Source organism: Amblyomma mixtum, chromosome 8, assembly GCF_055824585.1.
Source record: "Amblyomma mixtum isolate Tamu chromosome 8, ASM5582458v1, whole genome shotgun sequence".
NCBI lineage: Eukaryota > Metazoa > Arthropoda > Arachnida > Ixodida > Ixodidae > Amblyomma > Amblyomma mixtum.
Window position 1 is genome coordinate 131,764,170 of NC_143019.1, and position 26,881 is coordinate 131,791,050.

Consider the following 26,881-nt stretch of genomic DNA (forward strand, 5'->3'; position numbering starts at 1 on the left):
TGATTCTTAGCGACAGCAAAACTGGAATCTGGGACATCGGAAAGGGCAGGGTCTCGCCAGAAACGGCTCGAATTCTGTCCGCAGCAAAAATTTATCGCGAGATCATCTTAATTTGAGTCCTAGCACAGACATCCGTCCCCGCTAACGAGGCGGCCCACGTGTTAGCCCGAGATCTCTACTTCCGGGCAACTGTAGAGCAAGCCGACTACCAGGGGATGGACGATCGTTTGCAAACGTACGCGGAAGTCGCCATGCATTACAGGTTAGGCAGGCGTCTCATGCCACCACCAGATCCAAGCTTAAAGAATACAGAGGCCATCGCCTGGCGACGATTACCGGCCGAAAATTTCGCACACCCCGTCTGGGTATTTCAAACCCAGTTAGAAGATAAAAAAGATGATAAATATAAGACATGCGGAGCTAAGGGGACCCTCGATCACAATTTGGTAATGCCCCGGATCCCCGGGCGCTGAGGACAATATTAAAAGTAGAGCAGCCTGGGAATCCCTTCGGCGGAGCGAGGTCCCCGCCGACCAGAAACGAGGCGTCCGCCTAGCGCCTAGTCTGGCGCCATCTGACAATATTAAAATAGCGCTGAGGACAATAGCGCTAAAATTTCGGCAACAATGACGTCACTGACGAGTTTCCTCGCACACCTCTAGCGTAGTGAGGAGAAGCCTACACATTGTCGCGGTTTTAATCGACGATTTTCTCACCATTTTAAATCTAGAAGCTTGATAGATTAGAATTCTTGAATAACCTCGAATTCTCAAAAAATCATTTCAGCTTCCCTTTAAGAGCAATGCAAATGGGAAAAGCAGCTGGTGAGGATCCGGTAACAGGAGATCTGTTCAAGGACACACGGTAAAATTGTGCTAGAAAAACATGCCCGCCTGTTTGCACAATGCCTTATGACCTCCAGCTCACCAGAAGCTTGGCAGAACGCTAACATCATCTTAATCCATAAGAAAGGAGACGGCAAGGGCCTGGAAGATTAGAGACCCCTCAGTTTATTGTCCCTTGCAAATAAGGTACTTCCTAAGGTAATCGCTGATAGAGTCCGGGCAACCCTAGACTTCAATGAAAAGTCAAAAGTGGTTTTGAGGAAAGGACGGAGGCAGTGTCTCAGATATCTCAGTGGACACCTGAAACGCGCCGTAAGGGAACGGATGATCAGCCAAATAATCAGGCAAGCTTTCGTAAAGGCCACTCGACAATAGACCACATTCACATTACGAGTAAGGTAGAAGTTTGCAGAATTTAACCAACCACTATAATTTGTAAAGGATAGCCAACACCTAACTGGTAAAGGTAAAATGTTAATTAGGAGATTTTCTAGCGTGAGCTACACTACGCCAGCCGTTTCGCGAGGTCAGCGTGGCTGCACGCTGAGCCGTGGCACCATGCTCCGTCAGCTGTGCGCATGCGCGGAGTGACGTCAGAGCACGCAGCTGGTGTGCGCGCCGGGCGCCTCACCGCTAAGGCGACGGTGGAGCTGGCTAGATCAAGACCTGGTATTCTGCCCGTCGAAACAAGGTGTGAATATATGGAAGCCGCCTTATTACTGGCCCAGCCTAATGGTGCCAAGCATCACCTCTCTGATAATAGCGGGACTACAGCACACCTCCGCTACCGCGCATCTCGCGGCCAATGCTCAAGCTCACCGTGACAGAGACGGCGGCATCTCCAGGGGCATCCAGCAGCAGGTTGTTTAGCGCCTTAATCGATTCCGTTAAGCTCCGTTGGCTCGAGGTCACTGACGCCAAGCTTGAGGTCTTCGACACCACGGAGCGTCTCGATGTCCCACCGACGTTCACGGTCTGGGACTGCTCCGTAGTCGCCCTAGGAGCGGAGGCCACCTACGAGGCAGAGAACATCATTCATGAGCAGAGAAAGGGAGGGGCCCTTCACCTCTAAACTGCACCCTACGAGACATGTGTGTGCAGTTCCGGGCGGCCAGTGTGTGGCAACATTGGGGGTCCAGTTAAGCAAGAACGTATAAATGTAGGCATGCGGTGAGGTAGATGTCGATGCGCCTCTAGCTGCACTGGCGCAAACCGGTTCCGCTGCAGTTTCCTTCGTGCTAGTGCTCGGCTCACACAATAGTTAAGCGAGCAATATAGCGACACCTAAGGAGCCCTTAATGCAACTGTGTATAGAGTATTGGAGCTCTAGAATAGTTATATGCTAGGCTTTGCGTCGAACCGAGCCAGAGGACATGGCCCGCTTGCTATGTCCAGGTCTGAGAAGAGAAATTTGTGAGATTATGGAAACAGGCAACTTCGGAGACACCGTACAAAACAAAGTACCGTCCTTTAGCCACTGTCTGGGCTGTCTCGGCATTTTTTTCGGATGCGGTTGAGCTGTTGATAGATGGTACATCAGCACTGCTCAAATCGCGGCTAGTTGGTATGTCATCTTCAGGTCCGTACCTGTCTTGTCCTGTTTTTTGTAACTAGTCCTCGTGCTTAAGTATAGCGCGCCAACCTGAACGTTACATAAACTTGCCATGAAGTTTTTTCGGCATTGCGCAGAATTGACAGTGTTTGTTCTCTCGCATTTTTGAAGATTATAAGGTTTTCGTGCGTTGGGTGTCTCCGACTCTCACGATGCTTAATCTTGTTGCTTTTTGCCGCCTCACGTTCTCGTGTATGTTACAGTTTGTGGTTCTGGCGCACCACTCCTGGGGATTTTTGAAGTGATAGATCTGCCGCAGTAAGGATGCATGTTGTGTACATTTCACTGATTTCATCTATGCTAAGATTTTCCCAAATTATTTTCTCTAAGCTGGTTTTTTCTCTAAACAATGCCCAGTTAGCTAAATGTAACTTCGAGTGCCGTGGTTTTTTTCGCGATGACCGTTGGCGAGATTAACAGGCTTATTATGACGGGGAGGTGATGGCTTCCATATCGATCGCCTAAAACATGCCATTTAATATCGCTAAAAGCCGATAGTGAACCAAGACAAATCTAAACAACTCATTCTCCCTGAGGTTGGGGCGCAGTATATTGGTTTACCAGCATGACTGCGGCGCCCAATTCGAACTGCCTTTGGTTATTTCCCCTGCTAGGGAGTCTCAGCGCTCACCTTAGACCGCGGCCTGCGTTATCTTTTTCTTAATCGTTGGACGCAATAAATTCTCTAGTTATCGTAAAAAATGCGGCCGCCCATATTAGGAGCCTTGATAAGCGCTGCCGACCATTCCGTTTTGTTTTTATCTCCACCACTTCTGACTTGGTTACCGACGCGCCAGATGAGAGGCGTCATCGTTCCTTCAGTTATTCATTAGGTTCAACTACTCTTCGTTTATGGTCGCCGAGCGTTAGGAAGCGCACCACACAAAGGTTCGTCTGCGAAGCACGCAAGGATTTCGCGGCAATGGCTGCATTCTGTTAGAGAGCTGCACAAATCGTAATGATAGCTGTGAGATTATTGTTGATTGGTTCAAAGTTAAGCTCGTTATACCCAGTTAAAGCTGAATATCTGTTCTGCCACGATCTCATGATTTCCTCCACTTTTCCTCTAATCGCTAAGTAGTTAATAGTCTTCCGCTTCACTAGTTCCTACGTACAGCCCCCGTCGGAAGTATACAGCCCAAGGGGCTTGCTTGTAAGCTGTTTAGCGGGGCTCCCTGGCACATGTAGCACTCCAAAGCTTGGGAGGATTGAGGACTCGAAACCATTCACCTTTTGAGAGATTATGGTAGCTGAGGGTACATAACGAGGCACGCTGCAGGTCTCGCAAGCAAACCCCTTGGGCTGTATACTTTTGACGGGGGCTGTACGGACATTAAGCCTAGGCCAATTCTAGACCTTACGGTCCTATAGTGTCTACAACGCACCGTACCGGGGACCTTTACATTCTGCACGATGCCAGGGTGAGCGCATAGTATGACGTCGCTTTAATTTTTAGTCTCCCCACTGGGGCTCTTCCATGTCCATTTCCTGTTTTTGCAGAAGGCATCCATACTCCGTAAGCTATTTCTCTCTGCAAACACCACAAACAACTCCCCCTGCTACTCCATAAGTCTATTCCATGGTCGCCTGCCACCTGATCTACGGCCTGCTTCTCCCCAGCCTTCGCATTGAAGTCGCTCATCAGTACAGTGTACTGGTGAGCGAATTCAATCGCTCATTAGTACACTGATGAGCTGTGAACATTGGCTGTGAGCTAATGTTCACAGTCATGTTCACATTAACTGTGAACATGGAATTGTTCACAGCCAATTCCATGTCCTCATAGAAGCTGCCTACCATCTGGTCATTACAGCTAGGTGTAGGCGCGTAGTACCGTACTGCCTTCAATTTCAACCTCTAATTACGATACCTGTCACCCTCTCGTGAATACCGTTACAACTGCTCTATGTTGCCAACTATATTATCATCGATTAGAAATCATAAACCTAGTTTTCGTCTGTCACTAATCTGTGATGGCATAGTCCACGGCCTTTTCAGTACATATGTTTCGTCTGTCCTGCAAACATCAATAAGCCCTATGATATCCTCTTCAATAGTCTCTATTTGCACTATTAGCACTGTTATTCTTGCCTCAATAGATAAGGTTCTAGCGATAAACGTTGCCAGGTTCAGTTTCCAATGGCCACCTATCCGCAGCCAGATTCTTAGCACCCTCCGCAGCATCACAGGTCTGACCGCCGTATTGGTCAGTTGCTCCCCAGCCGCTGGAGACTGAGGGTCGAGGCTTAATGGGTTTGTTCATAGAAGGTTGCGGACAAGTACTCCACCAATATGATGAGATCCTGTTGTGGTGAGGATGTGCGTTGTCGGTTCTGGTCACCGTGATCAGCCCGCACCCCAGGGCGGATTATACTGTTCCATCAACACACGGGCGTTTTTTTTAAAAACCCAGCGGAGGCTTGCTCAGGACGTGGATTCGAACATCGGTCATCTTACACGCAAGGCATATGCTCTCCCTCTACGCCATCACTGCAACGATAACCAAGTACGACGCAACTCTATGTAGTTGCCATACATGATTAACCCTCGCCACCAGAAAAAAAAAAGGAAAACCAAGAAGTGAACAGAAGACAAGAGAGTTTTAAGAAATAGATAGGAAATATACAGGGGAGGATAGGAAAAGGAGACTGGCGATTTCTCCCGGCCAGATCAGGCCGGAGGTGCCGTCTACAAGAAGCTGGGGCCAAAGTGGTGTGTTGCCTCCGCCAAGGGGCCTTAAGGGTACAAACGCTCGGCATGGCCTAAACCGCCAATATCCCCTCTTCCCCGGACACGTCCGAGCCACACACGGCTAAGCGAGGGTGCTCGGGTCTGTGGTGACGCACTGCTCGCCATCGTCACCTGCGGGGATGTCGCTGCGCACGCTCGGGAACCCGTCGTGTCGCAGCTCACCAACATATATGTGTGACAGATACCCCTCCGGGGTTGCGCATAAGTTTCAGTTTCGGTGCAATCACCTGTTGCAGTCTACAAATAATTACACAGGCCCTTGCCAAATTTTTAAAGAAAAGGTCCACACGAGCGCCGAGGTTAAACGCTCTCTATAAACAACTGCTGACGTTCTGACCTTTTTAGAGTTTAAAAAATAGACATCCAAATTAGTTTACTTTCCTCTCCACCGGTACGAATAGAATAACATTTTGTTTTTGGTGCGCTGATCTCTACTGCGGTATAATGAAATAATCAATTTTGAGGCGACCCTCTAAATCGCATTTCAAGATAGCGGGGTGTCCTCATACCCCTCCTTGCGGAGCGGTGAAGCTCTTAAGGGCCACGACAGGGTCGTTCTTCACATTGCGATTTCGTACATCAGTAATTAATGCAAGAGCCTCTGATTCAAGTTACGAAATTTGAGCGCCCAGGGCGCACTGTATATTCGAAAAAATGCGATCGGAGTTGAGACCAGGAAACTCCTCCCACCGGCAGCCACCGCCGTATTGAATGGTCTCGTGACGTCACTAGGACATACACGGAGCAACGTCGTCTGCTATCGTTGATGCAATGAGGGCAGCGAGGTCTCTTGTCTCCTGTACTTTCGCGGCTGATCGCAGTAGCAGCCGTCCCTCATATATGAGTGACTAGTGCCGCAAAAGCAATAACAGAAACGTAGTTTTCCGGTAGGATCCGGTCCCACTAGGCCGATGCGACGCCGATCGACAGTCGGTGGGCTGGTCGGTGTGCAGACGCCGTCGCTGACGCATCGGTATGTCACTCTGGAACCGACAGCGCCGCCAGCACGACCAACGACCGCGTATCGTAGTAGTGTAAAGAGTGAGCTTCGGTGAACTTTTGCCAGGTTCTTAAATTTCGGTTGACGGTAGACTGCCGGTGCCTTGCCCCTTTTATGGCGAGGCCTAGCGAGTCCACAGGATTCGTGTGTGCGATTTCGGCGGTTGCGGAGAGTGAATTCACAAGTTTTAGCGCATGCAAATAGCCGTCGAGCGTAGTTTTGGCTACAGTGACTTTAAAATGACGACTGCCTACATTGCAGGATGCCCGTACACTAAGGCAGAATCGCCGATGTGACCCGGTCTGCAGAGCACGTGTGTTGAAGGTCGGCAGCAGGCAGCAGTCGTCGGCGTCGACCGTGGACAACAGATTTGGCTGTTTTCTTTAATGCAAGTGGTGCCAAACGTATTTTAAGGTAAAGCGATTTAAAATCAAGTATTGGTGACATCGGAGGAGGCAGATGTAATTAGCAAGCGCCGTACGTACGCGAAACGTTTCCCAAGCAGGCGGTAGCAGCATTGGCTCTTAATAAAATGTTATAGTGTGTGAACGAGTCAAACTACATTTTCTGAGCAAAAGAAGATAATATTTAAGATATGGATATTCGAAATTGCGTCATGCCAAGAAAAGGATGAGTACTGCTTGAGCAAAGCTATGTAAACAACCTCAGTACGGGGCTGTAGTAATCGTAATCGTCGCGTTCTTGGGGGGCTGAGCGCACGCAGAGTAAATGCTAAATGATGAACGATTGTCTTGATGCGCTCATTTCGGTGGCGGCGACTATTCGTCGGTGCGGGCAGTGAAACATTCGAGTCGCATTGGCTGCTGCTAGCGGCTTGGTTCTGCAAAAGGATTCTACGAGCCGAAAGAAATGCATGTTCGACTTACACACACACACACACACACACACACATGCAGCGGGGAGGCAATCGCATTTGCCACTTTTCTCTGCTCCTTTCGTGCCACAAGCTTACCCTAGTGCAACGTTGTGATAATTTGAGTATATTTTACGAGCCGGTGCCGTTTTTCACATACGGGAGCGCTTAACTGCATGTAAGTGTAAATAATAAAGCAGGGGTGCACCTATTTATGTTTCCTCCATAATCAGAAAACAGGCGCCACGAGCAAGTCCGTTTTCTCGAGGATCACGAAGCTCGCGTACTAGCTTAAGGCTTCCGAAAAGAAAACTAGAAAAATGCGTATTGTTTCGCTGAGCTAAAAAAAAAAACTTTTCGAGAAATCACTGTCCACGGTGTGCAAGCATGCATCTCAACGCAGCGAACAGCGTGCAGCAGACTACGCGAGGCGGGTATGCACTTGTGACGTGAATGATCCGAGGTTGGCCGACCAGCATGCAGCTCGCAAAAGAAACAAAAAAAAACTCATTTTAAGAGTATCTACCGCACAGAATCAGCTGGAACTTCGGGTAATTGCAGTTCAACGTGTTGGGAATTATATGCAATAAGCAGGGTATGCGCGAAAATGGGCTGTCATGGCCCCTTTAAGCGATGTCCACTGCGCTGGAAGTGACCGCTTTAAATTCGGCCTCCTGTGGGACGCGCCAAACCGAATTGGTCTTCCATAGCTCCAATAAGGCTCATGAACAGGGCCGCTGTGGGCAGCTGGCAACTGCATGAATTCTGACAAGGGTGGGCAGTTTGCGCGCAAATCTAAGTTCAAGTTGCTAGCTTCGGCTTTCGGGCAATCACGGAATTTCGTGGGGAATTTAAAATTTTGTGGTGCTCTCTGTTTGGTGAATTGGGATCACGCGACCTCGATGACGGCATCAGGAAATTTCTTTACGAGAAATTTTTGTGCGATGACAGCCGAAATCCTCTCATATTAATAAAGATGATTTTCGACGCACGAGGGCGCCCACTTGCCTCATCTGCCGGTAGTTTTCCCACGACGCACGAATCCCGCTTGGCCAGCAAGGACGGGTTCACCGAGGACACCTGACCAGACACCGCGGTGCCCTGTCTGGTCGCCACGCCTGAGTCTCCTGGGGAAGCCGAGGGCGAACGAGCCGCATTGGGCCTCTGCGATGACGCTGGCAACAGGCCCAGTTCCGCGGCACTGTGCGTTCGGCCTTTGCTGTGCTTCCGACGATGGCGTCGCTGCTTGCTGTCGCCCTTCGTGGTCGTCGCCGGCGGAACAGGCTGGGAAGAAGAGGACGCCTCCGCAGGAGCCCCGCCAGCCGAGTCCACGGCACCAAGGACTGAGCCACGCTGTCGGCTTTTCCCACTCTCCGAGGCTGCCGAACGCTTCAGCTCCGTGCCGTCTATCTTATTAGCCTCCTGGGTCGACATATGAAGGCGTACTTGGTATTTCGTGCTGTCTTCGCACACGGAGCGGAACAGTAGCGTTGCTAACAGAGCGAACGGTTGGCTTCTTCTTCTCCGTCTCGAGCTATGGGCACGCGCCTCCTAGGGTTGAATGCACATTGTTCTAGAAGGTTTTACAGTGGCGATATGCCAAATCCCTCAGCAGGAATGGACCACTTTATATCGAGGAGAAAACAACAGACGGAGCCAGTCTTTATGGGAGGCGCTGTAGCAAAAGAAGCAGTCAGCCATTCGGAGCGGTGCTGTAGATAGACGAAGAAGGGGAGTACTTTCTGGTTAGTGATCATAAACGTATTAGTCTGCAGGTCGAAGCCCTGATGAAAAGAGAACTGCAGAAAAGACACAAAGGGCAAACGCAAAATTAAACGACGAAAAAATACCGCTAATAGCAGGAGGCACTCGGAAAGCATTAGAAAAACGCTCCACGAAGCATTGAGGGAATTGGTGAGAGCTAGCAAAATACTAGCCCCGCTAGTATCTCTGGCCTCATCAAAAACTGGGATTATAATCAGAACTATTCATAACAACGAAAATGAAGCGAGTAAAAGTGACAAACCGCAGGAAAGTAAAGAGGAAGCCACGAATCTCTTAAAGTGAGCAAGTTAAGGAGGCCAGCAAAGAACGACGGGTGGCTTCAGGAGAGCACAGGGAGACAAATAAGGCGTAGCTATCTAAAGAGTAAATAGACCAAAAAGAGGAATCTTGTCGAAAAAAGAAACTGGAAGTACAGGTCCTCGTGCAGCGGTAAATAAAGCCGTCCAGTGATCTCTGGATGGCTGAAGTTCAGGACACAAATAAAGACGAGCCAAGAAAACTGGAAACATATAAGCTGGCTGGTTAAAATGAATCCAAGAAAGCATGAAAGGATTCAACATGGCGTGGGAAAAATGTTTGGAGGGAGACGACGCTGTGAAGTAGATTACATTACTTATAGCTCAGTCATTTAGGAGCGACGATAGGGCGATCGCCCCAAACAAGGGTGCAACACAGGACAGCATAATCGAAAGCCACTTATAACGCGGCAGCAAACATTCCTAAACGCACATCCTCGGCGATAGACGACATCCCTTCAAGCTGACTAACGAACTTTGTCAAGGAAGCAGGAAAGCGCTGATGAAAGCATTGGAGACTTCTATAACAAATCAGCTAATTTCGCACAGCTGGCGGCAAAGTAAAATTAATTCACTTTATAAAGCGAAAGGAGATAGGAGACACATAAAATGTTCGAGACTGATTACGACAACATCTGTTATCCACAGGAAGGCCGTGCAGGCGGTTAAACCAAAGATGCTGGCATCGGTTGAAAGCAAAACGATACTTGTAAAACTTTACCAGGTTCAGACGGGTGGCCAATGCACATGAAAAAGGCGAAAAACAGACCTCTCTATCTAGCCTTCCTACACATAAGCAGCGCATACGACAACATGAACAGGGGACTCGTGTGGAACACGCTTAAAATACGAAGGTATCCGTCATGAGATAGTTGAATTCCTGCCGGAGATAAACTTGAAACTACAGGGAAACAAAAGTACAACTCTCGAGGTACGCAACCAATTAAGGCAAGTTGGTGCTTTATCATAGCTGCTGTTCATTATTTATATCATAAATATAGAAAGAAGGCTACAGGAGAGAAATCTAGGCAATATTCTGTCGCACAGATTAGGCGAAAAGGTCGTAGAGCAGCGGCTGCCCTTTTCAATGTGCGCGGACGATATTTTAATGTTAGCGAGCAAGATTTTCAAACTGTAGCGAATCCCTGCAGGGCCGGAGACTCTGTAGTCATCAGTTGTAGCGCAATAAATTCAGTTGTGTTTTGTTGGGTTTTATGGCACATGAGCAACTGAGGCTATCATGGGCCAGACACGGGGTTGAAAATCTGCTTATTTGATCTTTTTTTTGTTTTCATTCCGTTTCTTGTTGAAACATTTGCCTCTTTTATACACTTAAAACTGAAGGAAAAATCAACCACATCATTTTCACCTAAGATGTTGTTGTGTGGGGTTTCGTGACGCATAAGCGGCTCAGGGCATCATGCGCCGAGCTCAAGGTGTAATTGTTTCCTGCATTATTTGTTAAAGTGTGCAAAAAATAACAGTGGTGTAGAGTGCCAAAAAAGTTAGTTGCAAGACCTAGTGATGACCAACGGAAGCAATTTTAGTAAAGACTAATAGTACAAGCTGTAAAGAAGGTCGGGTAACCTCAGCGAACATCCTCGGCGGAGCAAAGACCTTAAGGCTCCCAAGCAATCAGCTAAAACTTCATCCTTCTTCTCAGGAATAAGAGAGTGGCTACGCTGTAACACCATATGCAGCAAGACACAGGGTCAGAATTTATAGCTTTTCAGGGACAGCTGCTGCCCTTAGAAGGCCAAAAACGCATGTCATAGCAAAAAGTTCATCTTGACCTAAAATCAAGACCGAATGAAAACAAATGTTTTTTGTAAAATGGAGTAAAATATTTTTGTTATCGGTGATTCAAGATTTGTGCATGACAATAAGATGTGGTTTGCTGTAAGTTCATCCAAACATTTTTCACGGCCAGGTTCGTATTCTTTTGTTAGCAGGAAGTGCTGTGCAAGGTGTGCATGCACAATACGGTGATGGCATAAAATGACTTCTATGAAACGTTCCCGGTGACTACAGGCTTCTCCGTTCACCTAGCACGGGCTTTACGGAGTGCAGTTTGTTGCAGGTTTCCTGCCCTTTAGCCTTCAGATTATCGTGTACTAATACAGTAATTTGAAGGCTAATTGACAGCATATTATGGCTAAATGGCAGCTAAATTTATTTATTTATTTCATAATACTGCAGGCCAATAGATTGGCCCATGCAGGAGGGGCTATACAAGGCATTTAAAAGGAAAAATACTAAGAAAATACATGGGGTTACAAACAATGAGCAGAATAACGAAATACAACGCTCATTCACGCGAGAAAATGCTTCTCAAGAACTTTACTAAAATTTGAGGACTGGAAAATGGCCTCGAGAAGAGAGTTCCAGTCGGAAACAGTCCGTGGGAAAAAAACTGTGCTTGAATGAGTCAGTCTTTGCAAAAATGGGTTCCAGCAAATGAATTCGTGAATGGTGTGTTCGGCGCGACAATTGTTTGAGAATTACAGGGCGGGGTATGTTTAGTTTATGTGTTAAAAGGTTATGCATAAACAACAGACGGGAAATTTTTCTGCATACTTCAAGTAATGGAATATGGTTGGTTTTCATTAGTGTTTGTAGGTGAGTCTGACAGCACAAAAGTAATTAATTTTATTCGGTCTCTATGGGACATGTCTTCATTTTACGACTGCGAGTATGTGTAGCAGTAGCCCCTCATTGAAAGCAGTGCCTGCTGCTCTGGCGGTTTCGCTGGCCGCCTGTCCCTCTCCTTTTACCCTTCCCAAGTTGGTTAGGGTGCCCGGATGCCCGCTGGTCTCCGCTTTCAGAATCGGGACACCCTTTTTACCATCCCGCGCAGCCGTTTCCCCCTGGCAGCGACTTGTTGGGTCCCATGCGCTGGTCGCGCACTGCGTGCTATGCGTGTGGCGTGGTTTGTATGCGGTTTCGTGGCGGCTGTAATAATACGACTGAACTGCAGATAGGCAATACATGGCTATATCTCTCGTGGCAATAGCATTCAAGCACTTCTGAGAGTGTTTATGCACACCAGACCGCAATCGAAAAAGTTTTGACGGACTGCTCTGTTCCCCAGCGACTGGCTGCACTGAAAAAAGGACAGTGGTTATTTGTTCTTCCTTGATGGTGATAACGTAGACTCCATCAGGGTAACCAAATTCCACATAATTATGCTACTTTTGTTGTTTTGAACGCAAGGACTGTTCACATGGCTCCAAGTTTCTCGGGCATGAATGCAGCGTGCAGGATGACCTGCCAAGTATAATATTTTTGCGTAGTTAGCATCCACTTTTCCAACATTCTCTTAGGTGCCTTTGTGTTATTACGGTGCCATATGTGAAAAGTTACACATAGTAATGGCAATTTTTTTCTCCCACCGGTCCGTTCCCTCACTGCTGTGGAGTCAAATGCTGACGGCACGTCTGAAACCAAATCGTCATATTTTCTGAACTGCTTCCCATAGTGGCTTGTACCGCAGCAAAATAATGGGGATGGTTGCGTTTCCCTCTGGATGGTACTGACTGCACGTGGATTGATGATGCTATGCGACGACGTCTTGCGAATTCGTAGTGGCAAGTAGCTTTATTCGAGCACATATTTAACGAAATAATTTTTTTCTTTACAAACATCAAGAGAAATTATTAAAAGCGACTGATTCGCATATAGACCTCAAAAAATCAGCCCCTGATAAATACTTCTTTTGAAGCCTATTGTCCCCGCCCGGCTAAACTAACAAAGAGGAGTCGGGGCATTCCTCCTTACTCGCTGCGCGGAACCGCCTCGTCCAGTTGCCATGAAACAACGGCTTGCTGCCTCTTTCGATTGTCGCGGGCAGGGCAATAAATCTCGCATTAAGGAATTGGTCTGGGCTAGTTGGAAAGCCACGTTTGAGTTAAAGCGCGCAGAATGACACAGACTAGTGAACACGTTGCCATCATCAAAAGAGGCAAAAGACAAATAATCTCTAAGACACGGTTGCCCAGAAATACGCGTGACGAATTTTTCTGATGTACTTATGGAAATGTTTTGCCCACACAACAGACAGGACGCAGCAAGAGACACAAACACATTACGCCTGTGTGTGTGTGTGTCTCTTGCTGCGTCCTGTCCGTTGCCAGGAAGCCACCCTTCGTTGGCGTCACGCAGCCACGACTTCTTCGCTTACACACGCAGAGAAGGTAGGTTTGGCGCCCGCATAGTGGTAGTGAGCTCGCGCAAGCAAGTAGAGAGGGGAGGAGTTACACTGTCTTTGTGGTATGAAGGTAAAACAGATAATAAAATGAACAGAAGGATGCGACGAAAGCTTCGCGTGCTCTCTGCTTCTCACGGCGTCTGGCCGCCGCGGCCCCAAAGCTGTTCGCGGTGCTAGCATGCGCTGGAAGTACAAGCAGAGTTGCCGTTGGTGGCTACTTTGCGCCAGATTTGCTACTTTATGACCCCGTCTATCGATGAAAATTTCAAATGGGGTCCCTGGCTATTTTCTGGCTACTTTACAGTTGTATTTTGGCGCATTTACTAACAATTTTTTTAGTAATTCCGTATTCAATAGCAAGCAAGCACAAAGAAGAACGATTATTTCCAAGCTTAGCGCTCCTGATCGCCTCGATGCGCGCGCGTTCTCTCCGCACATGCGCTCTGCGCCGGCGGTGCCAGGGTGGATGGTGCGCAGAGGCGCGGACTCTGGGTGACGGGCGCATGTCGAAGCAAAGCCCGCGCGGACGCTGTGCGCCATCTGGGGAAAACAACACTCATCTAAAGTACTTTCTCCGCTAGGATCAATCATCAGAAACCGTGCGCCTAGGTGCAGCCGTGTGAACGGCGTGACGCCAGGAGAAGATCAGGCATCGCGGTACCGGCGAAATAACACTTGTGTAACGCAAGGCGACAAAGCTTCTGTTTTATGCCTTCGTCGTGCCGAGACCGCCGTCTGCTGTGGAAAAGGACGCAAGGGCAAAGCGCGCGTTTCGAGAAGAATGGAGAAAGGACAAGAAACCGAGCGGTAATCTAAATTGAAGCTATTCTTTAGGCGTTTAGTCGCACGTCGCTTAGCATCTCATGCGCATTTTACCATGCTTTACAGGATGGATTTCGTCAAGTGGCAGCGGAAGAACTTCTCACTGCTAGTACTGCGATTTCAACATTCTACCCCACTAGAGTGATCTGTTGAAGCACGCCAAAACCACGAAACACCGCGAGCTCGCAGTGATGCCAAGTTCGCAACAAAAACTGCCGCAGCTTCTAGCATCATATGGTATGAAAAGGCTCGCCGACAGTTGATCGCTTTTTACACTGCTGTGCACGCTTCTATAAATGCTGTCGACGAGCTTGGCGAGATTCTGCATTCCGAATTCGATGATTTTGATCTGCACAGAATAAACTGCACAGCTTTTATTACAAATGTTGTTTTCCTGCACAACTGAATAGCTTCAGCAATTCCCTAATGATGGATGAATCAACTGATGTATCCACGACAACAGTGAATGGTTGTACGGTTTCTGAATTTAGCAGAACACAAGATTGCAACCACCCTTCTTGATATCGTAGAGCTGTCCGATGAAACGGTAGAAACGCCTCACATGATATCGAAGACGTTGCCAAGCATGGCCTATCGACCAACAATTGTCTCGGGCTCTGCACCGATGGTGAAAATGCCATGTGCGGCAAACACAATTCTCTGTTCAGTCGTCTTAGTAAGGACAAGGACTTGATTCTGGTAAAATGCCCTTGCCACGACTTCGACCTTGTGGCGTCCAAGCCGATGGAGGCGATTCCCTCTGCGGTTCAGGTATTAGTGCGAGAAACCTGCAACTATTTTCAACGCAACAGCTGCCGGCTAGATACTTCTAAGAGGCTGTATGCCAGCATGTAAGTAGAAGATGAAAGTGCAAAGCTACCGCCCAAGATTCTGCCTCTTTAGCAGACGAGATGGCTTGCTATTGTGGGCTCTATAGATAGAATTTTGGCGCAGTACCAGTCTCACGGAGAGCTCTTTGAGAAAGCAGAATATCGCTACTACAACATGGGCATTTTGGTACCGATGTATCGGCGCAGAAAAAATTATGCTTACCTCGTGTTTCTTGTCTCAGTTTCCTGTAGCGTGAGGCGCGTGAACAAAACGTTCCAAACAAACACAACTGACCCACTGGCCGTCTTTCAGGAGCTAGAAAACTTGTATTTCGGAGTTCTTAGACGGATTTTGAATCCATCAGTTTTGAACAGGAACACAACGGCAAGTCGGCTGTCGCTAGACCTGGTGAAAATGAATGTTATTTTTCCCCAACCACAGGCAGCGGACCTAAATGACGTCTTCAGATATTTCACTAGTCCCTACTGAAAACCAGGGGGCCATGAGGAAGCGCTGTTTCCAAAATTGCGATGGGGATCCAGCAGCGACTTCCAAATGCCTGCTCTGCACTTCGGAAATTGTGTGCCATCAGTCCAGATGGCATACAAAGCGCTAAGAGCCGCGAATGAATAATTATGTTACCGCCGCATTTTTTTGGATGTTCCTCCATCGAACTGGAGTCGGAAATACGCCAGCCGCAGAGAGGTAGCGGTGCACTTGATCGCGCATCAACTTTGACTATCTGGCACGCAGCGGCATCGTACAAGCGCACTTGCGGCGTATGCCCTTTTCTAGACCTGGCGCAAGGAGAACTGAAAATTTTGACCTTTCCAATTTCTAAAGCTGATGCAGAGCGCGTGTTCTCTTGCGTGAACTTGACGAAAACGGAGATCAGTAAAAAATTAACCTGGACTTGCTTATGGCGATTCTGCGAATCAAATTTGGTCTACGACTTCAAAAAAAAAAAAAACAGCATAATCGTTCAACGTTCTTACTGAGTTGGTGAATAGAATGCGCTGAAATTACTCTGGCAAGAACACTGTCTACTCTAGGTAAACTGCGCCGACTGAAATTTAATTTATTCATTTGCAAAATGCCTGAGGCTTGAAGGCCAAGCAGGACAGGCAAAATTCTGTGCTGTTTACTCTGTGTATCTGTGTTGATTCAGAATGATATTATTAAAAGTTCATTAATCAAAGTTGCTTATATTAGGTTTGTTTTGGTTTATGGGGTTTAACGTCCCAAAGCGACTAAGGCTATGAGAAACGCCGTAGTGGAGGGCTCCGGAAATTTCGACCACCTGGGGTTCTTTAACGTGCACTGACATCGCACAGTACACGAGCCTCGAATTTCTCCTCCAAAGAAATTCAGCCGCCGCGACCGGGATCGAACCCGCGTCTTTCGGGCCGACAGCCGAGCACCATAGCCACTGAGCCACCGCGGCGGCGTGGTTGCTTATATTAAAGGCTCTTTAATACATAGCTACAGATTTGATGCCAAGATTAAATGGAATGGCTACATTTGGATACATTTAGCTTCAGTTCTGTCTCTTTTTCAAATATGCCCAACGGCAACCCTGATTTCAAGTGCAGTGCTCGAGCCAACAATCTAAAAACGTTGGCTAGAGCATTCTACTTGGCCAACGCCAAGTAGGAGGCTACGCGAGTGGAGTCGTCTGTTTCCCACGGCGTCGTGGCAGCTGCTTCCGAGTCCAAGAATTCGCGCCAAATTTCTCTGGCGGTACGGCTATGCAAGTTTCGTACATGATCAGCACTGCGCCTCGCCATACGACGGGCGTCGTGTCAGCGGCATCTGAAGAATAGATTCTTGACATTTGTTGGATTTTAACTATAAAGGAAGGATTTATACAGGATATGCACTATCTCGCGAGGAGTTTGTGGACCTTGAACGGGACCACGCCTCCATCAACGTAACTTTCTGGACTGAGCAAGCTTCGTGCATGCCAATTATTCATGCTGCATGTCTCTTGATATATTGTGCTTCGTACTCGAGTCACCTTCTAAAGCACACGCTAAAATAATTACACGGCGTGCACTGCGAGACTGTGAGGTATCTGGTGATTGTAAAGCAAAGTTACCATCGCGATGAAAAGGTATGCCAACCGGAGCGCGCGGCTTGCGACACAATCGGCGCACCCTCTAACCGCTAGTCCGAGATTGTGCGTCCCGCAGAGCACGGATGCAGTATTCATGGGCGGGCAGTGGGCACCCGGTCCCTGCGGCATCGCCGGCAACGAAAAAGACGACAATCTTGCAACCGCGGCGCACACCAGCTTCCTCCTAGCGACGTTCCGCTCATCCTGGACGACGTTCGTGCGGTGATCCACGATCATCTCCGCCACTAACATCCGAACGCACGCCGCACACGCATCGTGCAAGGAGAACACATCTCCTTTGTTGGCGCGCGCTCTCCAGCGTCGCGTCTCCAGCGCGCGATCGTCCTTCTAATGCGTGTCGCCCGGGGAAAGACGGGAACCATGGACATTCATGCGGCGACGCGTTCAAGTGATCGAGGTGCAGTCGAGCCAATGGAGTTGCGGCTCTTGCAGGTTGTGTCGTTTTTAAGGAAACATATGCAGCTAAGGCCATCATGCGCCGAAAGCAAGGTGTAAAAAAGTTCTTTGAAGATTTTCATAAAAAAGTAAAATGTGGACACGTACAAGCGCAAAAAAACACGGACAGAGAAGAGACTTGAACAACACGAGCGCTTACTTCCAACTGAAGGTTTATTGATACACCAGCACAATTATATACACCTTGCTGCATGACGTCAAACTGATAGCCCTGCCGACATCACGTTGCCGCTCCCAAAAACTTTATGTCCTTTTTAGTCAGTGTGACAGATGGTGCGCTGACGCAGGATGGACCGGCTTTTCTAATCAAATCTGCCTCTATTATCTCTCTCACTTCCTGAAAACTATGCTTGGCCACAATCTTGCATGGGCTGAATACAGGTTTACATGGTTTCTTATTCTTTTCAGCACAATCATGACAATGTTCAGAAAGATTACCGTCTCGATAATTGCCTACCTTCCTCCTGTGCGTCACCGCACCAGCTGTCACACTGACTAAAAAGGAAATAATGGTTTTGGGAGCGCACGCGTGATGTCGGCAGGCCTATCAGCTTGACGTCATGCAGCAAGGTGTATATAATTGTGCTTGTGTGTCAATAAACCTTCAGTTGGAAGTAAGCGCTCGTGTTGTCCAAGTCTCTTCTCTGCCCGTGATTTTTTGCGCTTGTACGTGTCTGCTATCAACCAACTAGCCCAAAGGTCTATGCTCCTAAGTAAAATGTGGTGGGTGGTGTGGAGTGTCTAAACCATTGGCTATACTACCTAGTGATTTCAAAGGAAAGAGACTTTAAAAATAGCCAATAGTAAAATCTTTAAAAAAAAGTTGGGAAACCTCTGCCACTATCCTTGGATGTGCAAGTATGTCGAGGCTCCCAAGCAATCGAAAAAAAACACCTCAGCCTTCTTCTCATTAATGAGAAAGAGGCTGAGGCATGGGTAAAACAGCCTGCTCTACAATTTGCTCCACATGTTCTATTTAAAAACTTGAAAACCTGTGAAATGTCAACAAGTGCGTCTGCACCTGGGAGCCAAGTTGATGAAATGGTATGTGTTCATTGTAAAAAACTGCAAAATGCTTTTTCCTCAGTGTTTCGAGATTTTTGCATGAAAATAAAACATGGTTGCTCTTACCTCTCTCTATAACTCTCATTTGGGCCCAACTTGATGTCATCATCATCATCATCAGCCTGTCTTCGCCCACTGCTGGGCAAAGGCCTCTCCCATGTCTCTCCAATTAACCCTGTCCTTCGCCAGTTGCGGCCACCGTATCCCCGCAAACGTCTTAATCTCATCCGCCCACCTCATTTTCTGCTGTCCCCTGCTACGCTTGCCTTCTCTTGGAATCCACTTCGTTACCCTTAAGGACCAGCGGTTATCTTGCCTTCGCAAGATAACCGCTAGCCCTTAAGGGTAACGGAGTGGATGAGTCAGTAGGAAATTTTGTGTGAGGTTTGTGTGTCCTAAACGAAGACGGCAAGTAATCACTTCTTTGTAACGTTCCTGTTGGATTCAGGACTTCCGTTCACCTAAAACTGGTTTTACAAAGTGTAGTTTCTATTTGCTTGATTGTTCCAAGTGGACTGGCATTTTTTTTCTTACTTTACGATATACTAAATTCCTGCAATCTTTAAATTGAACAGTTATTTTAATTTTCTTGCCGCGAGCTTGAGCAGCGCGGATGTCGGCTCTGTCGTTGCCGTTAATTCCGATATGACTCAGTACCCAGCAGAGTTTTATAGTTTGTCCTTGAGTTGTGGCTATTCTGTTGCCAAGTATAGGAGTGACTGCATTTTTAGAGTTTAGAGCTCTCAGTAAATTTAGGGAGGCTGTGCAAATCATACCGTTTGCGTTATTAGCTACACAGACGGCGTCACATTCAGAAGAACTCTAGTTTGGGCTAGTTGGTTCATGATTCAACAGGAAAATGGCGCAAAAGACGTGAACAAAAGAGACAAACACAACAGGACCAGCGCCAACTCGGGACTGCCATGTAGACAGGGCGATGAGGTTGACACACACAATGGCTGGTTCAGTGCGAGAGCTTCGAGACAGTAAAGACAGTAAAGACAGTTCTACAATGGGCCCTTTACTGTCTCGAAGCTCTCGCACCGAACCAGCCATTGTGTGTGTCAACCTCATCGCCCTGTCTACATGGCAGTCCCGAGTTGGCGCTGGTCCTGTTGTGTTTGTCTGTTTTGTCCACGTCTTTTGCGCCGTTTTCCTGTTGAATCGTGAACCAACTAGCCCAAACTAGAGCTCTTCTTGAGCATATTTCTTCTACAATGGGCCCTTTACTGTCTCGAAGCTCTCGCACCAAACCAGCCATTGTGTGTGTCAACCTCATCGCCGTGTCTACATGCCAGTCCCGAGTTGGCGCTGGTCCTGTTGTGTTTGTCTCTTTTGTCCACGTCTTTTGCGCCGTTTTCCTGTTGAATCATGAACCAACTAGCCCAAACTATAGTTCTTCTTGAGCATATTTCTTCTACAATGGGCCCTTTACTGTCTCGAAGCTCTCGCACCGAACCAGCCATTGTGTGTGTCAACCTCATCGCCGTGTCTACATGCCAGTCCCGAGTTGGCGCTGGTCCTGTTGTGTTTGTCTCTTTTGTCCACGTCTTTTGCGCCGTTTTCCTGTTGAGTCACATTCAGCAGTGAAGATGGATGCACACTGTGGGAGCCTTAATATTTCAGTCCAATTCCCTTGAACTACTACGCTTCCAACGTAAACGTCTATGTATATATAAATATATATAACACATATATAAACAGAGTAATCTCACAGCTGTGTAAAAAGCTGTGAGATTACTGTGTATTTCCTCGAGTGCGAGAAATCCTTGTATTAAGGCGAAAGCCTTTAATGCCTCATACTGTGGTCACCAAGGAATGTTGGCAAATCTGTCCGCATTTCGGCGTCACTACTTAAGAAAAAAAAAGGGTGTGTCGAGGCTGGGAATCAAACCAAGGACCTTCGGTATTTTGAAGTGGTGAGGCTACCACTCCGCCACGAAGGCCCAGGGTTGAAGCATGAATAAAGGCGCATCTAGTGGATGCCTAGGTTTCATAAATAAAATAGAAAAATAGGAAAATAAACAAAAATAAAAGAGAAAAAATAAATAAGGAAAAATATTTTTTTTTAAGTAAAAACCAAACAGTGCCCCAGGAAACGCTTTCGCCTTGCAGCATTTTAGAGAGCCAAAGTGCCCCCTGAATTTTTAGATGATGTTGCGGCGTTTGTTTTTTATGGAACTGTGTAAAGTGAAATCACAGATTAAAGGAATGTTGTACTATGTAGGCAGTGGAATTCGTCTTTGAGCAATTCCAGGTACGTGTCTATTACGCCGAGGTTTTGGCACATCACTGCAAAACACAAGAGCAGTGGTCTGGTAGTTTGCGATTTGTTGGTAAAGTGTGTTCTAGATTGGCACTTTGTGACTATTTGGTGTCTGATGTGTTTAGGTAGTGAACGGATTTCTAGAATGTGTGAACACTTGAGCATTGTTCTGTCTGTAAGTGATGGTTCGTTAGAGTCTACATAATGGCTGTTTATGGACGACGTCCTGTATGCACCAGTGGAAAGACACAAACCTATATTATGTACTGGTTCCAGTCGTTTAAGGTACGATGCTCTCGCAGACCCACACACTTTACATCCATAATCCAGGGCAGAGCGTACTACAGAGCAGTAAATTTGTAAGAGATATGTGCATTGGGACCCCCAGTGTTTTCGCGACAGCACTTTGTGTATGTTGAAGGATCGAGAGGCTTTCTTTTTCAGCGTGTTTATGTGAGGCAAGAAAGTGAGTTTTCTGTCAAATGTTATGCTTAGAAATTTATGTTCATTTTTTTATGGGTAATTCTGTTTCGTTCTTCTGAAGGGTGGGATCCCTCTGTAAGCCTCGCTTTTGTGAGAAAAGAATGGCTACTGTTTTCAGTGGAGAAAACTGGGAACCATTTCTGTCGGCTCATTTTGCCTAGTTTATTTATTGTTAAATTATTTGTTTTTCACATCTTGATATGTTGGAGGATATGGAAGCTATTTGGAGGTCGTCCACATACATTGAATACATAACGGATCTTGGGATTATTTTACTGAGAGAGTTCGATCTTCTAGCAAAGAGTGTTTTGCTGAAATTACACCCTTTAGGTACCCAATTCTCTTGAATGAAGTTCTTCGAAGGAGTTGAACCTAGGCGTACATGGAATGAGACGTTGGACAAGTAAGACAGTTTGACATCCTGCCGCGGATGCCACGCTGAGCTAAGTCCTGAAGAATCCCGAACTTCCAGACCGTGTCACACGCCCTCTTCAGATCAAAAAAGGCAGCAAGACAGTGCTGCTTGTTAACAAACACTCCTCGGACAGTGTTTTCGAGAGGAACCAGGTAATCTGTAGTGAAGCATTCCTTTTTAAATGCACACTCATAGCTGTCAAGAAATTCAGACCATTGAAGGATAAAAGTTAACCTTATATTCAGGGCAGTTTCAAAGGACTTCGCGAGACAACTGGTAATGGCTATGGGTCTATAACTGCTAGGAGAGGTTGGTGGTTTCCTGGGTTTAAGAAAAGGTACAAAATAGCCTTTTTCAAAGCTTCGGGTGTTTTCCCCGATACTCAAATTTTGTGAAAGACACTGAAAAGTGCCTCTACGGTAGGTTGAGAGAGATGGGTCAGCATTTGGTAATGTATTTATTCTGAGCCGGTTGCAGTGTGCTTACCAGCGGAAAGCACCGTATGGATTTCCTGAATTCTGATCAAAGTATTGTAGGGTTCATTTGTATCACAACCTGTCGGCAGTCTCCTCGGCTGTGTTTTTGTATCTTTTTGAATGAACCTGCGTAGTTAGATGAACTGGAAACTCTAGAAAAATATTCACCTAAAATATCTGCCTGTTCTAGACTTGTCTGTATACCAGGAGCTGTCCGAAGCGCAACTGTGAATGGGGAGTAGTGGACATTTAGCTGTCGAATTTCTGCCCACATTTGTTTTGAAGTGGTTGAGCTGTTTATTGATGAGGCGTGGTTTTGCCAAGAAATTTTTTCGGCACTACGGCGGATAAATCAGGCTTTCGCTGTGGCCTTTTTTAAATTTATTAAACTCTCCTGCATTGGATACAGGCAGAAAATACCCCAAGCTTTGTTTTGTTTCTTCTTTGCTTGATGAATTCTTGTGTATACCATTTTGTGATTTTGCTTTACTACTCCACAGAACTGAGAGACTGCTAGGCGCGAAGCATTAATATTACAGTTTGTGAAATGTTCCTTTAGTTTGTTTACACTGTGGTTGTCAGTAACTATTTTTTCTACGCTGGGCTTTTCTTAGAAGAGTGCCCAATTGGCTAGATGCCGCTTCCAACGTCATGGTTTCGTTGGGATGACTTCTGGGGATGATGTTAAGCTGATTAGTACTAGATGATCACTTCCATATGGGTTGCCTAAGAGATCCCATTTAATATCTGTAAAAATGTAGGGCGAACTGAAAGATAAATTAGTACAACTCATTTTTCCTGAGCTAGGACAACTTGTTGGCTTGCCGGTGTTTGAGAGACGAGAGTTATTACAAAATATAAAATCTTCAATAACTTGACTTCTATGGTCAGTTTTGTCACTAGCCCACGAACCCGAGTGCGCGTTAAAATCTCCTAATGTTAAATATGGCACCGGTAGCTGTTCTAAAAGATCTGATGAATGGATAGTTAAGATGTGGCCCAGCTATACACTGCAAACTGTAATTGTTTTGAATGCTTGCAGGATTGCCGCCGCAGCTTCTAACCTAGTTTAGAGTTTATGTTCGCGAGGTGGGACGCTATTAAGCATGAAATGTTTTTTGCTCCGTTGTCGGCAGTGTGGTGACGTCCCGCCGAGACCGAGAGCCATCATCCAGGCACTGAAATCCACTCATCCGGGCACTGAATTCCACTCATCCGGGCTTTAAGAGACGTTTATTCAACCCAGGACCAAAAAGGGACATCAGTCCCTCTACAAAAACAAACAAACATTGCGGCGACTAATGTCGCCCGGTGCACACACACACGCGCAGGGAACTTAGAGTCCAAAACCACGAGATGTCCAAGAAAGTTCAGGGGTCCATACGCGCGGGGGAAGCATGCCGGATGGAAATACCGCGCACAAATACCCGCGCACAAACATAACGCGCGAACAACGCACACACACCTCGCGCACAAACATAACGCGCACAAACGCGCGGACAACGCACACACACCTCGCGCACAAACTCCGGGCGCGAAAATAACGAGCGAACATCGTGTACGAAACACGCGTACCACACAGGCGCGCCACACTTAATATGGCAGGAGCCGCATCGACACACGGCCCCTGCCCGCGACGATGAAGCGGGTGGACCAGCGCCGAAGGAACTGGTGCTCCTCCAGCGACACGAGGTCCATGCACGCTTGGGCCAACATGCGTGCACGTACCCGCTGTAACATAGGGTACATGGCTCTCCGTGGTCGTCCCTGCAGAGCCGCCACACCTCTCTGGCGCCACAGCACGAATGCCCCGACGCAAAGAAGCATGCGTACGAAAGGGTCGCGAAAACTGGAGTTGGGGCCGAGGGCCGCTCCAAACATTCTAGACATGAGAACCCAAAATGTCCTGGCGACAGAACACTCAAAGAGTGCGTGCGGCAAGGTTTCAACAAGGCCACACTGCGGACATCGGTCGGAGGGGGCCACGCCCCAAGCCGCCAGGCGATCTGCCGTAGGCAGGGCCCGCCAGCCCCGCAGCCAGCCAAAGTCTCGCACGTCTGCGGGAAGGGACGACGACGTCAGGTCCCGCCATCGCACCTCTCTGCTTAGCGCCAATTTCTCCTGTGGGGCTTCTTTTACGGCCAGGAGCTCGCATACCCGAGAGGCGGGAGTTGAAAAAAGCTCCACCTCTGGCAGTCCTGCGGTGAGGGACCTGAGCGCCTGGCAGACTCGCTGGAAAAACCGAGGCTGCTGGAAGGCTGTCGGGCTGATACTCTGCTCGGGAAAGAAAAGGGAGCGCGACGTACCGAGTAGGTATGACAGGAGCGCCCTGCCCGGGTAGCCGGCCTGGTTAGCCAGGTCACTGGTCGCCCGCAAAGCGAGCACGTTGCAGGATGTGGGCAGGTGGGGAATGCTGAATCCCCCCATGTTAGTAGGAAGCCGGAGGAGCGCGCGCGCTACAGACTCCGTCTTGCCTGCCCAAATGAACGAGCCACATAAAGTGGCCACACGGCGCGTGAAGGTGCGGGGTGGGTGGGCAACACGAGCGACATAGTACAGTGGGGCGCCCACCGACGCGCGGATGATAAATGCGCGCTCCGCGAGGGAGACACGGAAACGCGCCGCCACTGACAACCGTTTCTCAGCGGTCTCTCTAAGCCGGGTCCACGTCTCGCGAGCTGGCTCACCGGTCGAGAGGAAATAAACCCCTAAAACCTTCACGGCCGAAACCCACTGGACGTCGCGCAACAGGTCTGAAGAGAACGCGCCAAAGCGCATCGCTCTACTCTTGCCCCTGTTCAGCAGGGCGCCGGACAGCTCGCTGTACACTTCAAACACCCGCAAAAACGCTACGTAGCTGTCCTCGTCCCGCAAGAACAGGGACACTTCGTCGGCGTATGCCGAGACCTTCACCTGGCCGTGGACCGGCAGCGGGAAACCGCGCACGGACGGGCTCGCGGCGATGCGGCGCAGCAATGGGTCAAGACTGTGGGTTTCTACGTGGACACAGGCCACCAACCACCGCGGGTTCGAGCTTCGCGCGAGCCAAGGGCCCCGATCAGCCGTCACCACACACCACTGAGACACCGATGCGGCGCACTCAACCTCCGCTGGGAGGAGAGCGATTCCCCGCAAAGAAATAGGCCTCCAAGTTCACAAAGGAGACGTTTATTCACGTCGTCCTCCAGCAGATACACACACACTCAATAGTCACCCCGTCCCGGGGGCGCGCGAGGAGCAAGGCTCCGCTGCGCGCACGAAGCGACCAGAGTAATGCGCGCCGCTAACACGCCGCTGCAGGAGAATGTCCCCGCGGCAGTGCTGTGATCTCTCTCTCGTGTCGACCGTTGGGCCGGTTGCGAGAGAGAGTGGGCAATCAACGCAAGGTACGCCTGTCGGAGGTCGCTGGACCCCGCTGGACAGGTTCGAACCGCTGCAGGCCAGAGGACACGTGCGGGCGAGCTCGAGTAAGCACTGGTCCGAACGGCAAAGGCCGGCACGGACAAACAGTAACGTACGCACCTTACGCTGTCTCGGAGGGATCTCTCTCTCTGGGCCCCGCTCGGACGGTCGCGCCGTGCGCGGCCGCCCGTAGCGGGTCCCGATTTTCCCGCCAAAAGGCGCCAATGGCAAAGGCCCTTGGGGAGCCGGGGCGGAGCTGTGGCTAAATGACAGTGATTAGTCACCCAGACGCCTCTCCACCGCCTGAGGCGGGAGCAAGGGAAAGAGGAGAAACAACGCGGGAGGCCGTCAGAGCCGCGCAAAGGCGACGGCGGAAAGCCAGGATTCCCACATCCCCCTCTCCTTAAATGCCCTCCTACCCATCGGCAAAGCACGCGGCCAAAATAAGGAAATCAATACCCAAAAAAAAATAAGCTACACTTCAGTTCCAAAATAAAGAAATGAATACACAAAAAAACTAGCTATACTTCAGTTCCAGCCACAACAACGTAAGAAAAAAAACAACACAAACAAAGGAAAACAAGGCAAACAAACAAACACTGGCATACGCTTCAGTAAATCAAAGCAGCCTGCCGATTATATACACGGTACACAAGGAGATGTGAATACCACTGTACAGCTGTGTTACAGGTGGATGCCAGCCTCAAAGTTCGATGGCGCGGCCCAGTGGGCCTGTCGGCGACTCACCGCTCGCAGACTTCAAGTTGAACGGGTTGGGAGGGCCGACGACTGATGGCAGTCTTCTTTCCGTTGATGACGAAGGGGCAGCGGCAGGGCACTGACCTCGCGCCCTTGGACACGACATCACGTTCGGGCACAAGACAGTTAGTACACCCCCCTTTCACGCCGGCTGAAATGGGCGAGGACGTTCGGCGGCGTCCAGATGTGTAACCTTGTCCACAGCGAGGGGTCCTTCTCATCCTCGCGCTCACACAGAAGGACACAACGGCACAACTCACAGGCGTCGCCTTGGCTCATGGTTACGCGCGCACACAGCCACAGCCACAAACACGCATACACCGGCACGTGCGCGGACGCTGGTCGGCGACAACGACCCCCCCATCAGAAGCGTCCAGAGGCGCCGCGGCGAGGGTCAAA

General features: G+C 48.5%; 1 protein-coding gene and 1 pseudogene across 2 annotated transcripts in view; one reads left to right on the forward strand and one right to left on the reverse strand.

Annotated features, from left to right (window-relative positions):
- Positions 1 to 26,881, reverse strand: part of LOC149334468 (endothelin-converting enzyme 1-like) — a 369,834-nt gene that overhangs the window by 59,468 nt on the left and 283,485 nt on the right. For both annotated transcript variants that reach the window (XM_089555143.1, XM_089555142.1), the window contains exon 3: positions 1,665 to 1,859. In XM_089555143.1, coding sequence (XP_089411269.1) covers positions 1,665 to 1,859 — 195 coding nt within the window. The remainder of the gene's footprint in view (positions 1 to 1,664; positions 1,860 to 26,881) is intronic.
- On the forward strand, positions 6,120 to 17,365 carry LOC149334470 (uncharacterized; annotated as a pseudogene).